At 41.4% G+C, this 14283-nt stretch overlaps 1 protein-coding gene and 1 long non-coding RNA gene across 4 annotated transcripts; both read left to right on the forward strand.

Moving 5' to 3' along the window:
- The first annotated feature begins 140 nt into the window (after window positions 1–140).
- Window positions 141–11746, forward strand: esr1 (estrogen receptor 1). 3 transcript variants are annotated; one of them, XM_077711386.1, is made up of 11 exons: window positions 141–742; window positions 2293–2374; window positions 2991–3416; window positions 4364–4584; window positions 5197–5313; window positions 6098–6276; window positions 6370–6523; window positions 7754–7892; window positions 9340–9473; window positions 10442–10625; window positions 10819–11745. In XM_077711386.1, the coding sequence occupies exons 3-11, from the start codon at window positions 3121–3123 to the stop codon at window positions 11075–11077; spliced, it is 1683 nt and encodes a 560-aa protein (XP_077567512.1). In that variant the 5' UTR covers window positions 141–742; window positions 2293–2374; window positions 2991–3120; the 3' UTR covers window positions 11078–11745. The 3 variants fall into 3 exon arrangements, with proteins under 3 accessions (XP_077567512.1, XP_077567511.1, XP_077567510.1); XM_077711385.1 differs by lacking the exon at window positions 141–742 and adding an exon at window positions 1719–1772; XM_077711384.1 differs by lacking the exons at window positions 141–742; window positions 2293–2374 and having other exon boundaries at window positions 2965–3416; window positions 10819–11746.
- A 358-nt stretch (window positions 11747–12104) lies between these two features.
- On the forward strand, window positions 12105–14079 carry LOC144192353 (uncharacterized). The gene is made up of 2 exons (XR_013325103.1): window positions 12105–12158; window positions 13966–14079. It is a non-coding gene; the product is annotated as an uncharacterized LOC144192353 (long non-coding RNA).
- The last annotated feature ends 204 nt before the right edge of the window (window positions 14080–14283 follow it).

A 14283-nucleotide genomic window follows, 5' to 3' on the forward strand; every position in this document is an offset into this window, starting at 1 on the left:
ACGGCCCGCCAGCACTGTTGACCACAGTATAAAATAAATGTGTACAAAAAGCTATTTTTCACTTCACCAGAAGATGGCAGTAGCCCTGTGGCCGCACTCTGGCCGCCGTGACCCTTGCGTCATTGTTTCAGCCCAGCCCATTTCTAACATGTAAACAAAAAAAGGAAAGTTGACCGGGAGGGCCGCCGCATCCAGGAGAAGTGGAAATTTGAGTATTTTTTCACTGAAATACGAAACAACTGTGTCTGCCTAATTTGCCAAGAGACTGTGGCTGTTTTCAAGGAATTCAAAATTAAGAGGCACTACCAGACGAAACATGCTAGCTACGACAAGCTAACTGGGAACAAACGCGGTGAAGAAGTGAAGCAACTGGAAGCTGTTTTAACGGCACAGCAAAGCTTTTTCACAAGAGCCCGTGAGTCAAATGAAAATGCCACAAAGGCAAGCTACAAGTGGCAACGCTAATTGCAAAGCACTGCAAACCTTTCAGTGACAGTGAATTTATTAAAGACTGTGTAATGAAAATGGTTGAGAAAATTTGTCCCGCGAAGAAGCAAGAGTTTGCCAATATTTGCCTGGCTCGTAATACTGTGGCACGGAGAATTGAAGACGTTTCATGAGATATTATGAGACAGTTAGAGGCAAAAGGAACTGAGTTTGACTTTTTCTCGTTAGCGTGCGATGAAGACCTGGACTACATACTGCAGTCAAGATCCCAGTATCACCCTTCACATTAGTGCAGGCAAGATATTTGTTAAGTCCTCTGAGTTGAATAAATTCTTAAATCTCAGTTCATTATTTTTTTTGTGATGGTCAAAATCACAGTTTGAATATGCAGTGATCATTGTTTTGTTTTCAGCACTGTTCCTACAGTGAGCATATAATAGTGAATAATATGTGATGTTTCACATGATAGTTTTCTTAATTTTTTGTGGTTTGTGATTTCGGTAAAAACCTAAATGTAAAAAAAATGTAAAAGTAAAAGTATGCCATTTGTAATTAAAAAAAATCCCAAAAAGTTAATTTGCATTTAATGTTAATGGTTCAAAGAATGTCAGGCAAAAAGTCGGCCCGCACACATTTTCACCTTACCAAATCTGGCCCTCTTTGCAAAAAGTTTGGACACCCCTGCTTCAAATGAATGTTTTTCATCAAATACAGAAGTGCAGCTTCCTGCTCATCGTTGTCATTTACAGGTACAAAATATGGCCTCTATTGACCTCATTTGCATCCAAATCCACTTCTAAAAGTAGGATTTCTGGGTGTCAACAGGTTAAAATGACGCCCGTTAGGTAGGCAAATAGTCAAGCTGAAAGTAACAGCGTTGTACAAATGCTCCATTAATATTCAGCCGTAGTGTTTTTACTCTCGCATTACCGTTGACATGTTGACCTCCTGATTATTCTAGGTCAGGTTAAACTCTACTTTGTCGCCCGCAAAACAGCTGCAAATCCAAACGTGCATGACAATGCTAAAGGAGCTTTAAGTGGCCCTAAAATAAGCCAATTAAGTCATTTAGTCGCTTCCCTGTATTTTCTTGCAATTTGATACGACTTAATTTTGTCCCCCTCTGGGGATATGCAATGAAATATGTATATCATCATCAGGGATCTTGTTTTCCACTTGACCTGACATGTTCTGAAAATGGGGCTGTTTACTCAAGAAAGAGATGGGAAAATGAAGCCCCTGCCAAATGTTGAGCTCTTTTTCTCTCTCTCGCTAACGGTCTGTAGTTGCTTTTAACCCTCGCATCCGAACGACGTGGGTGTCAGGTAAGCGGGCGCACGCACACGTTTTAATTCCACAACCCGATTGTTATGTATTTGCAATCTCTTACAGGGTTGAGCTATATTACAGCTTGTTACTGGGTTTTTTTTTTTGCAGTGCAAGGTTTAATCTTTACCTTGACATGTGGTCCCAAAACATGCAAGGACTCCCGATTGTGCAAGGCTTGAAGTCTTTTATTTGCCTTAAAACTCAATCCCTTTGTTTTGTTTTTTTCCTCTTCTAGTAGAATAGACACTAATTGGCAATGTGATATCATGTTATTGTCAAAGTAAATCTGTATTAAAGTAACAAAATGATGATAAATAGACAATTTTCTGTATCTATTTGATTCCATCATTGGGAGTGGATTGTGTAATTACTGGCTACTGAAATGAGATTTGACCTGCCGCGTTGTTTGCTGTGTTATGGTGACCTGGCGCACCGCCTCCATCGATTTGACTGCATCTTTTAATTTGTTTATTCTCATTTTTTTTTCTCCCTCCCCACTGTTTCCACTTTGCCCAGCGAGTCCAGCTGAATGAGCGCAGAGTCGGAGGGATGAACAAAACGAGCCGAACGGCAGAGAAGACGGTTGTGGTGTGAAGAGGTGAGCTGTGATTTTCTCTCTTGTTCCTTTAAGGCCGTTTGTTTTTTTTTTTTGGAGGAGGAGCGGGTTGGTGGGGGCTGTTGTTTTAATTGACTAAAGTCTCAGGTGTGTTCGATAACGTGGAGGCAAATAGTCAAAGCGCTTTTACGTCAAGATGGAGATCAGCTAAATGAACCATGAATATTCCGAGAGCTTAGATGAAGGCCTTCCGTGCGTCAAACAAAGGGCAAGAGATCATCTATTGGCGTGGGACGGGATAGTCGCAATGGACGGGAAGCGCCACTTCCATTTTGTCTAGCTTTGAGGTATTTTTGTTGCCAATCCTTCTAGCATTCCCTCCTACACATCGGAGGAAAGAAGGGCTGGAAGGAGGTTAGGACTTTTCTTCTGGGGAGTGTGGCTGGGGGTGTGTGGGGGGGTGGTATTGGGGTGCTCCTATTGAAAAGCAGGGACAGCCAGAATCTCACATCTGTATGTGTATTAAGAAACATTTGAACAGGAGGGAGGGAGAGAGAGAGACACTCGTTCCTGCACCCCCACCCCTTCTCCCCGCCAAGGGGAGAGCAAGTCTAAATCATGTTGCTTATCAGTGGTGTTTTGCTGTGATGTTGCTCAGGCAGAGCCTAGCAAAGAGCAGGAAGCCTTACGGACCACCGCCGAGACCCGGCATCCGCCCGGCCACCCCAGAGCTGGAGAAACTGCCCCCACTGGGCCCGTCGCCCCCGCCTCGTGCCCCCGTTAACGGCATGTACCCCGAAGAGAGCCAGGGGTCCGGCAGGGTCGCCTCGGTGGACTTCTTGGAGGGGACATACGATTACGCCTCGCCGACTCCGGCCCAGACGCCGCTTTATGGGCACCCCACGCCCAGTTATTATTCGGCGCCCCTGGACACCCACGGTTCGCCCTCGGATGGCAGTCTCCAGTCGCTGGGCAGCGGACCCACCAGCCCACTTGTGTTTGTGCCCACCAGCCCCCGACTCAGTCCTTTCATGCACCCTTCTGGACATCACTATCTGGAGGCCACTTCAACTCCCATCTACAGGTGAGACAAGCCTCTTCCACTTTCATTGTCCGTCGAGTTCTTTGTCTCCTCCCGCGTATACTTGGTGGAAGGTGACCCTGCAAGACCTTTACCCAACTTTGATTGTGGTTTACCCATTGGGCAACTCAAAACCATCAACCCATACTACAGCTTACTAGCGTTTAGGGGAAAATTAAGTGTTAAGCTGAAGGATAAAGTCTGGAAAAAAGGTAAATGGCAAGTGACGCCAGAACTTGTGCGCAAACACTAATTGCATAAAAGTACTGGTGGTTTAATCTCAGACATTATTCAAAACATGGCCAGTATCACTATGGACCTAAATCAAGCTACGTTTCAATTCCAGAGATTACGCACGTTGCCCAAGACCTTGAGTCAGGAACAATACGTAAGAGCAACACTGCAATGATTCTCGTGTGTGGAAAATTTAATTGCTAGACTAATGTGGCCTAAAGTTTTAACGTTTTTTAATGCAAAAAAAAACAGTCTGATAAGCCATACCACCCCCCCAAAAAACCCACTTTTTTAAAAAAAGTTAAAGACAAATGTTCCAACTCCAACTAATATTGGCGCACTACAATTTCCACCTTTTAAATTTGAATTCAAGGTCATAAAATATTTGGCACAAGCCCAAACAGACCTGAAAACTTGCTCCCTACCGCCAGGAAAATTCTTTTTATAGGACCTATTAAGTTTCTAAAACTTAACTTAGTTATTTTCTCATTGTTAATAATGAATCTGCTGCTAAAAGCACCGTCAAAACAACTTTAAAATGAAATTTTCAGAGGTGACATATTACTCAGCAACAATTCAGAACCTCCCCCACACACGCACACACACAAAAGTTGTAATAAAATGACTAAATTACCTCCCAAAGGCCAGCATATTCCATTTGGACACTGTGGGCAAAGCATCAGGTTTTCCACGAAGACTCTTCTTATCTGTGACAGGTCCAGTGAGACGATAGGTCAGCAGCAGACTTGCAGGGACGACCACGCGGCTAGTGACGACACTTACATCATGGGGGGCTCGGAGGCCGCTGCCATTGGGGTCTTTGAGATGGCCAAGGAGACGCGCTTCTGTGCCGTTTGCAGCGACTATGCCTCCGGCTACCACTATGGGGTGTGGTCCTGCGAAGGATGCAAGGCGTTCTTTAAGAGGAGCATCCAAGGTAGACACAAATTCCTCTATTTTTAACATATATACTCACATTTGGGAAATGTGGTGGGTCTAATTAACTTATTGGTAGCGTTCCATTGCGTTGGATTTGGAATATATAAAGACTTTGGGGGCAGATCTCTAAAAATAGAGACAAAATTAAGTGGAATAAAATGTCTAAATGGCAAAGTTGACTGCCTACACTTTAGTAGGCCCGTGTCAATGTCAAGCCTTGAGAGAGAAAAACAAAATGTCAAACAGAAGCTGGCTGATTGCCGCACAAAGGCAAACAAAACTAGAAGAATGTTTGTCCAACGTCGGAGTGTCCAACCTGGCTCAGGTTGTGTGCATCTCCAGACCAAATGCGCCAGTCGCTTTGTGCGTCTTACTCATTTTTGTGACGCCATATTGATGCAAAGAACGGTCAAAGAAACCAATAGTCTCCATGGTGATGACAAAGCAAAGGATGCCACCTTTTAATTTCCTCCATCACAGATCCATTTAAGATGGGAATGGAGTGTTCCTGGACACTAAATAACCTCAATGTGAACTGAACACTGGAGCAGGGCCTCTTCTAGTCTGTAATAGATTTCTCCCCCCTTCTCCTGTCCCCCCCAATTTTCAGGTCACAATGACTACGTGTGCCCAGCAACCAATCAGTGCACTATTGACAGGAATCGCAGGAAGAGCTGCCAGGCGTGCCGACTCAGGAAGTGTTACGAAGTGGGCATGATGAAAGGAGGTGGGCAAGAACACCTAAAAAAATTGCTGTCAACCTTATGACGTCTATATAGTATAGTATCAACTTCATGAAGTTCACTCTATGCTTGGTAGGAGAAGCTCTTACTTGCAAAAGCCACAAATATGTGCATTCACTAGCATTCTTCAGGCTAAGTTTAACTTTAACCTTGAAGTGATTTCCTCTTAAGGAGTAGGAGCACTGATTAGTGGAGAGCCACATTTTTGTTTTCATTCTTCTTGAATCACATACACATCCTTAAACTATGTGCTGTTAGCCTACTGCCTTCCATTTCAGGACCATGTCACCCACTCTCCATGAATTATTAAGATGCATCTATTTACTTTATAAGTGGGAATTGTACAAACAAACCAATATGTACTATTTACTATGTATATTTATTCTTTTACATAGTTGCCGGGGGCGTTTAATATCTTATCTGGAGAGAGTAACAGGCTTCATTTACTTTGACAAACAGATTATGTCATACTAGTAAATACAGTGGATGTAGTCTAAACTCCCTTATTCAAGTTTCGGTGATATAAAAATACGACAGATCGATATGGCTTAATTCTGAAAACAGTAGTTAGTAGTTCATTTTTACTTTATCGATGTAAAGCATTTTTTCAGCAGTCAAACAGTTTAAAAAGCAACTTTCTATCAGTTTGATTGTCTGGGTTAAAGTCTATCAATTACAATTAATTTGTGTTTTGAAGTCTATGAAGGCCGCAATTTGAAGCAATACCGTAATCTATTTTCTTGGATATGATACTGCTGTTTCCACAAGGTGTGCGCAAAGACCGCGGTCGCGTTACACGCCGTGAAAAGCGGCGGACCAGCGCCACGGAGAAGTCCACCAAGGAGACGGAACATAGAAAAAGCCCCCCACAGGACGGGAGGAAGCAAAGCGGCTGCAGAAGTGTTAGTGGGGGGAGATCATCAGTAACGGATATCCCGCCTGACCAGGTCTTCAATTACAAAGAAGCTAAATATACACTTAAAATGAACAAAGCCGTCATGCAATTGCAATAACAATGTATATTTTTTCTCCATCGTTAGGTTCTTCTCTTGCTGCAGTGGGCTGAACCTCCCATACTATGTTCCCGACAAAAGCTGAGCCGACCCTATACCGAGGTCGACATGATGATGCTGCTGACCAGCATGGCGGACAAGGAGCTGGTTCACATGATCGCCTGGGCCAAGAAACTGCCAGGTAAAGCCGTATAACAATACTGTAACAGAAATACAACCTGTATATTGAATCGGATAACTTTATTCATCCCATATTCGGAAAATTTCGTTGTCACAGTAGCAAGAGGGTGGGGATGCAGAAATAGGAAAGGCATTTTAGACATAAATAGATGGGTAATAAGTAAGTTCATGAATAAATATATGAGTAAATATATAAATAAATAACTGTGTTGCTGAAATATACATATATGCATATATACCTATACATATACACATGTTTATATACACATAAAAATAAATACATACACTTACATATATATATATATAAGCACATATATACATACATACACATAAATGTACATGCATGCATACTGTAGGTCTTAACACTTAACACATAACACTATCAAAAATACTCAATGAATTTCAATAATAACATCCATGTTCACGCAATCCAAATGCACAAATACACTACTTACTGAATTACTCAATGAACGCTTTGAATATGGCAGACATTGTCTTCAAAATATTAAGCCTATAAATATGGTTCCACACTGTCCACTAATATTTAAAATCATGTATATTCATAAAATACTCTCAGAAAACCTACCCTGGGATAATATTGGTGTGTGGCCATAGCGAGGACTTCTGTTCTTGCTCACAGTGGCCCTCGTTGTGCTCATGGAGGCTGTCTGTAAACCCAGACAAAACAAAACAAAAATTAGAGGGAACATTGACTGGTAGTGGAATAATCATGTTTCAATTCCATCAATGATGATAGATGTCCAATCGAATTTGACCTACTAGACAACGGCAAAAACTCATCCAATACATTTTGGACATTGACAGCTTCAAGCACAATTAAAGCACCACACGTCAGATTACAAAAAGTGACACTGGAAGCGATCCACACGTTCACACAGAGAACAGCAGAGCAATTACAGTGCTGGTAATTACAGTTAGCACCTTTTGCGAGGGTTGTTGGAGCCTGGGCAAACACCCCCTCCCTGCCAGAGCCCAAATGGACCACATGCGACCTTTGGCTCTCTTAAGTGACTAAATCCTATTTTTAGGCTTTACCACGTGGCGGGTCAGCAAAAGCTACCATTTTAATTGAAAATCAGAGAACACAAATGGTAAATAGATGAGATGGTTGTGTGGTTGCACTCAAAATGTACAACCATGGCGGCGGCATTGCATTGCATTGCATTTGCAATCTGTGTGCTGTACGTGTGTCACGTGACTTTGTGCTCAGGCTTCCTCCAGCTGTCCCTGCACGACCAGGTGCAGCTGCTGGAGAGCTCGTGGCTGGAGGTGCTGATGATCGGCCTCGTCTGGAGGTCCGTCCACTATCCAGGCAAGCTCATCTTCGCTCAGGACCTCATTCTGGACAGGTAAAATAGGAGAGGAACACTGGCCTACTTCTGGGAAATGTCCTCTTTGCTTCTCTCTCTCTCTCTACACTCGCACACACTTCAAGAGCGACACATCAGCATTGTAGATTTTTCATTTCGCACCTTGGCGGCCATTGTGCCACCCCAACACATCTTGTCATACAGTGTCGTACAGTGAAAGACTAATTATGGGTCCCCCGCGGCGAAGAGAGAGGACCCCCGCGAGCGCCATCATTATAGAGCCTCGCTGGCAACCAGGACAGATGTAATCAAAGCATCAATGCACAGAATGACAGAAAATGAATGACGGCGTCAGGAGGGAGAGTGAAGAGGATGAGGAGGAAATCGAGATGGAAGAAGGGGACGCATACACCTCCCGGGTTCTGAGTAAACACCCTGACCAATCATCACGTCTACCTTTGGGAAGGGGAAAGGGAAAAAAAATAAAGGCAGCATGACAGATGAGCCAGAGGCAGACAGACAAAGCTTTTAGCTTGCTGAGCTTGATGGTCCCATTTGATCGGGAAATGTATTAACGTATTATCTGGAAAAAAGGCAGCTCCTGGTCTAAGTGTCCTGCCAGATTGGACGTGATGACTAAAACGCAGCGGGTCATGGTGGACGCATTCCCTTAGCTGGAGCACCACCAACGCTATGATAGCATCCGCCCTCCCGTCGCTTGTCTACAACGGCCAAAAGTCGAGCAGCCATTAGCTTCGTTTTTGGGCTTTAGATTGATGGAGACTCCTCATCCTTTTCTACACCACTGCTCATAATTATAGTCCTGGGTTTTGCAATCTCAGTGAGAATGATACACCTTAGACTGGTCGCCAGCCATTCACAGGGCAGAAATCAACATAATATCGCCTCAGAATAAAAGTATTTTTCTCAGATTTATCAATAAACACAAAAAACGGAACAAATTTGGGATTTTTAATAAAACCCTCACAATTTGTATGAAAAAAATATATATTAAGGGGGGTGCCGTTCACAAAAGTTTCATAGGAAGACTGATTAAAAAGGAAGAGATTACACAAGTGACTATTTCAAACATGGGGCAATGTTCCACTTAACAAGCTTTCCACAAAGTGATAGAATGGATTACATTAAGTGTGGTATCAGGTATGTGCATCTCTTAAATTATTCTGTTTGTGTTTGTATACATAAAAGCACATAATAGCTCTTGGCCTGATGCTTTAGTCACCTTTAACCTCTGCAGCAATAAACTTAATTATTCATTGCAATGGTTGTTATATATATGCATGTAATTGGATAGTGGCATCAGGATTTTGTGGTCCTGGTTGTTACTCAACTTTACTTTGGTAATTCTATCTTAACCAGCAGACCCTAGTAGACTTCTTTGAGCAGTTAGTTTTCAGCGCTTCGTGAATATTCCAGCCAACTCCATGGATGAGTCGTTGGCGGGATGTTTGTTTGTGTCGTGCAGGAGTGAAGGCGACTGCGTGGAAGGCATGGCGGAGATCTTCGACATGCTGCTGGCCACAGCCACTCGTTTCCGAATGCTGAGAATCAAGGCCGAAGAGTTCTTCTGCCTCAAAGCTATCATCTTGCTCAACTCCGGTAAGCGCAGATCTAATATTCTAATTGCACCCCAAACCCCCAAAGCTGACACATCAAAACACGTGTTTGTTGTTGATTGTTTGTGCTCCCGAGAACGGATAGACGGCAACATATTGGCGCACACGAACACTATGTCCCGGGAAGGCCACCGAGCGTTGCCAAGGCAACACGTGGCAGCGCGCAAAAAGGGACGAGCTCTCCCCAAAGATGAGGCTATTCTGCTACAGCGGAAAAAGCGAAAATACCAAAGAGATGACGGAGACGACTCAGCTGCATGAGTCCAATGAACCTTTGATTGCTGCGTGGGCACCCGAACTTCCGCTCTCAATCTTTTATCAAAACTTTCCTCCAATATTTCCTCAAATAGCAGCAGTCTCTTCAATAGGCGTCGTGACCCAATTGATAGTAACTGTGTTGGCCGCCCCTATGCATTTATCCACAATTTCAAATTTACACCTAATGATCTACAGTTCTATGTTCCACTGTCTTCATTGACATCAAGATGCTTTCATAGTTGACTCTTGCAAACTGCTTCTCCCAAATTTACATGCAAGTCAACCCTTTCAAATTTGGAATAATAGCCATAAGCCAGTTGTACACAGTCAAATCAACACCAATAACCCATTAAAAAACCCACATAATACTATCTAATGATGAAATACAATCAGCTAATGCTTATGTTCTGTATAAAAAACAAGTTCTGAATAGGTAAATAGGGATTTATTAAAATAATATATATTAAAATGTTAGACCTGAACAAGGTATGAAAACCTCACTCAAAATATACAATTTAAAAAAACACAAATGACAGCTCAACCCCATAGTACTAAATTAGCCTATGTAGAATATTGGCACCGTCTAACCATAATAAAGAGTGGCGACTAATCAGTTTCAACCAAAAGATGGACTATGTAGAACCAAATCTCATATGCTCCACCTGTTCATATTTTTTGTTGTCTATTGTACAGGTGCTTTTGCCTTCTGCACCGGTTCCATGGAGCCTCTCCACAACAGCGTGGCGGTACAGGGCATGCTGGACACCATCACAGACGCACTCATACATCACATTAGCCAATCAGGATGCTCGGTGAGGCAGCAGGCCAGGCGGCAGGCCCAGCTGCTCTTTCCCCTCTCTCATTTCAGACACATGAGGTAAAATAGACTTGGAAAAAAACTATGAGAATAGGCATACTAAAAATCATTTGATGGAAGATTATGACATCAGCTCAGGTTGACATTACATTGCTCCCAGTTACTGTATTTTGACTTGCAAAAATGTGGATAGATTCCATATTTTATTCAACTTTTGGGTTTTTACAATGTATTTTTTCATGTGTATTTACAGTAACAAAGGCATGGAGCACCTATACAGCATGAAGTGCAAGAATAAAGTGCCACTGTATAACTTGTTGCTGGAGATGTTGGATGCTCACCGTCTTCAGCAACCCATCAGACCCACGCCGATCTGGTCGCCAACTATTAGCGGTGGCCCGACGTCCAGTTCAGGAGGTCGGGGGACCCACGAGAGCCTGAGCAGAGGTCCCCCGTGTCCCGGCGTACTGCAGTTCAGCGGCTCCCACCCAGACTGCACGGAAATCCTGTGAGAAGGACAAATGATCAGTGTTGTACTGGAGCTCATTTGATGATTATTTATACATTTGCAACATCTTTCGACATTGCTCGATGCTCTTTTGACTTTTCCACTGTTGCTTCTGAAGCTTACGTGCCAAATGCACTATTTGAATTTTATGTTTTTTTTCTTTTAATTCCCGTTGAACCAAAGTGCACTTCCTCTCTTGGCTTGAAGGGGCTACTGGGCATTACCTTCATTTATTTGCGTAACAAGCTGTGATCAAAAAACTGTCATTTACTTAACTGCCGACAGAGTACCAACATGTCTGATGTCTAATGTTCGCTAAATTAATAGCAGTTTGAACTATTTGTGATATTTGCATATTCTGATCACGATTGATAGTGTTTTGTGTTTCTGTCAGCTGTATTGTTGGATTGAAAACAAAAACATTGAACCATCTGCATTTTTTGAGAGTTACATTGCTTGAAATCCAAGCCACTCTTTTGGGTAACGTTGTAGTTTTGTTCACTTGCACTTGTTTTGTATTAAATGTTGATTATTTACAGTTCCATGGTCACTTTTATCATGATTACATGCTAAAACGTATTAGTGATGACAAAATGTCTTTGGAGAATAAATGTAAGCATTTACCTGGCAAAAAAATAAATAAATGTTTGAGCCATACAACGCAAAACAAAAGTATTTTTTCCACTTCACCCAACTTTTTCTGACCTTAAATGTATTTATTAATAACAGTGGCATGTCGTAAGGCCTTGTCTGCTGGCCTAAGAAATATCTGAATCACAGGCTGATGTTAATTATATTTTGTCCATGAATACGTATTAAATAATGATTAAATATAAATAATGGTGAGTTGATGTAAAATACTCAGTCAAATGTTACTCATTATTTGTTGAAATTTATTTACTAATACTAATTGTATTTACGTCATCTTCAAAACAGACAATGAGTTGGGAGTACAAACCAACTCTGTGGGCAATGGGCGTGGTTACGCCTATGGTAGACGCAGCTGAGATAAGTAGGCGCATGCGCAGTAACTTCCTTCCTTTTGGAAAACATTTCCTATGATCGTCGACACGAACGGCAACGAGGTAAGAAAAAGAGCAATTAACTGCCCTAAATGCGTTTTTATCACGCGATCGGGAGATTTTCCATCAATCATTTGAGCCCGAAACTCCAACAGATCTCTCAGTTTAATGCCAGGTATAACACACAGTCGATAATTTAAGTTTGAGCTTCTGTTTCCGACCGGCTGTGTGCCGTATGTTACTAGTTAACATTCGCGTTAGCGTCACGATTTGACTTTAAAAGTATGTTGTCCGCTTTTTCTCCGTTATTGAGTCGTGTAGTAATACTTTATGTTTAATCAAACAACGCCGAGACATCAACCGACCGTTTGCTGGGTAAATGCTCAATCTAGAACAGGGGTAGGGAACCTATGGCTCGGGAGCCACATGTGGCTCTAATGATGAGTGCATATGGCTCTTGGCTAAAATATGGAAACTAGTGGTAAGAGAGCTGAGTCCCGAACACACTATTAGGAACGTCACTTCGGGACTGTCATTGTTTTCATTGATAATCATTGAACTCATTGATATTCATTGATTAGCAACAGCGTAACAATGTTGTCAAAGGAATTCAGAGACTTTTTGTACTTTAAAAATGATAACATGACTGCAAAATTTCATGTATTTTGACTTTCAAATTGTGAGTATGGTTCGTAAGGAATAACATTTGAAAATAGGATTTGTTTATGGCTCTCTTTCAAAAAGGTTCCCGACCCCTCCTCTAGAATGATATACATAGGCACGACTTAGTTCCTGTTGTGTTGTATGTAATGGTAGTTTTGATTGCGAGTGTTAAACATTTTTGATTTGTTATTGTTCGGTTTTTACAAAAAAAAAATCGCTTGTACAAAACTTAAGCCAACTTTATCCTAACTGTAACGTCAGTCTGTATATTTCATCGGCGTATACAAAACTTAAGCCAACTTTATCCTAACTGTAACATCAGTCTGTATATTTAATTGCTGTATCCAAAACTTTTAAGCCAATTTTATCCTGTTAACATCAGTCTGTATATTTAATCGCTGTATCCAAAACTGTTAAGCCAACTTTATCCTAACTGTTAATGTCAGTCTGTATATTTCATCGCCGTATACAAAACTCAAGCCGACTTAATCCTAACTGTTAATGTCAATCTGTACATCTCATCGCCATATACAAAACTGTTAAGCCAACTTTATCTTAACTGTTAAAGTCAGTCTGTATATTTCATCGCCGTATACAAAACTTAAGCCAACTTTATCCTAACTGTTAATGTCAATCTGTATATTTAATTGCTGTCTATAAAACTTTTAAGCCAACTTTATCCCAACTGTTAACGTCAGTCTGTATATTTAATTGCTGTATCCAAAAGTTTTAAGCCAACTTTATCCTAACTGTTAACGTCAGTCTGTATATTTAATTGCTGCATGCAAAACTGTTAAGCCAACTTTATCCTAACTGTTAACGTCAGTCTGTATATTTTGTCGCCGTATACAAAACTTAAGCCAACTTTGTCCTAACTGTTAATGTCGATCTGTATATTTCATCGCTGTATACAAAACTTTTAAGCCAACTTTATCCTAACTGTTACCATCAGTCTGTATATTTCATCGCTTTTTCTGGAAAAGGGAAAATAGCACTTGGCACTCATTAACTTATTCAAATTGTTTATTAAATTGCTTGTAAGATGTCTCTATCCTGTAATTGTTTGGCACCCCCCAAATACCTTGGTTAAATCAAGTTTTCCCTGTTCAGCATCAAGATATAATAAAAAAAAAAAAACTAAGCCAATCTGTAGAATCTCCAGGCTCTATGTTCTAACTTTTGCTTTTTTTCTCTCTCCACACAACAGGCCCAAGAGATCTTCTTCCCAGGTAGCCCGCTTGAAGATGTCTCTTTTGCATCATATGGTGTCTGTGTACTTCTGAAAATCCAAATTAAATAAAAGCCTAAATAATCATCATTGTGATGTTTCACTGGCCATTCATTTCAACTGCTCTTTGACTAAATGTTGAAGGTAAGAAGGATCTCAATTGTTGTTGCAGCAGGAATTCCAAGTATTTATTTCCATTTTTTTCTGTGTTTATTCCCCCAGCTTTTTTTTTAAAAATGTTATTTCCTAAGTGTTTTCCCTAATGTATATACCCCCATTTTTTTTCTAATACTTTAT

The sequence above is a fragment of the Stigmatopora nigra genome, unplaced genomic scaffold (genome assembly GCF_051989575.1).
Source record: "Stigmatopora nigra isolate UIUO_SnigA unplaced genomic scaffold, RoL_Snig_1.1 HiC_scaffold_26, whole genome shotgun sequence".
Lineage (NCBI taxonomy): Eukaryota > Metazoa > Chordata > Actinopteri > Syngnathiformes > Syngnathidae > Stigmatopora > Stigmatopora nigra.

Bases quoted from the DNA above. Each gene is read 5' to 3' on its own strand.
- esr1 (XM_077711384.1), top strand. From the start codon at position 2,980: ATGTTGCTCAGGCAGAGCCTAGCAAAGAGCAGGAAGCCTTACGGACCA. The intron at 3,417-4,363 runs GTGAGACAAGCC...TATCTGTGACAG, and splicing joins ACTTCAACTCCCATCTACAG to GTCCAGTGAGACGATAGGTC. The intron at 5,314-6,097 runs GTGGGCAAGAAC...TGTTTCCACAAG, and splicing joins AGTGGGCATGATGAAAGGAG to GTGTGCGCAAAGACCGCGGT.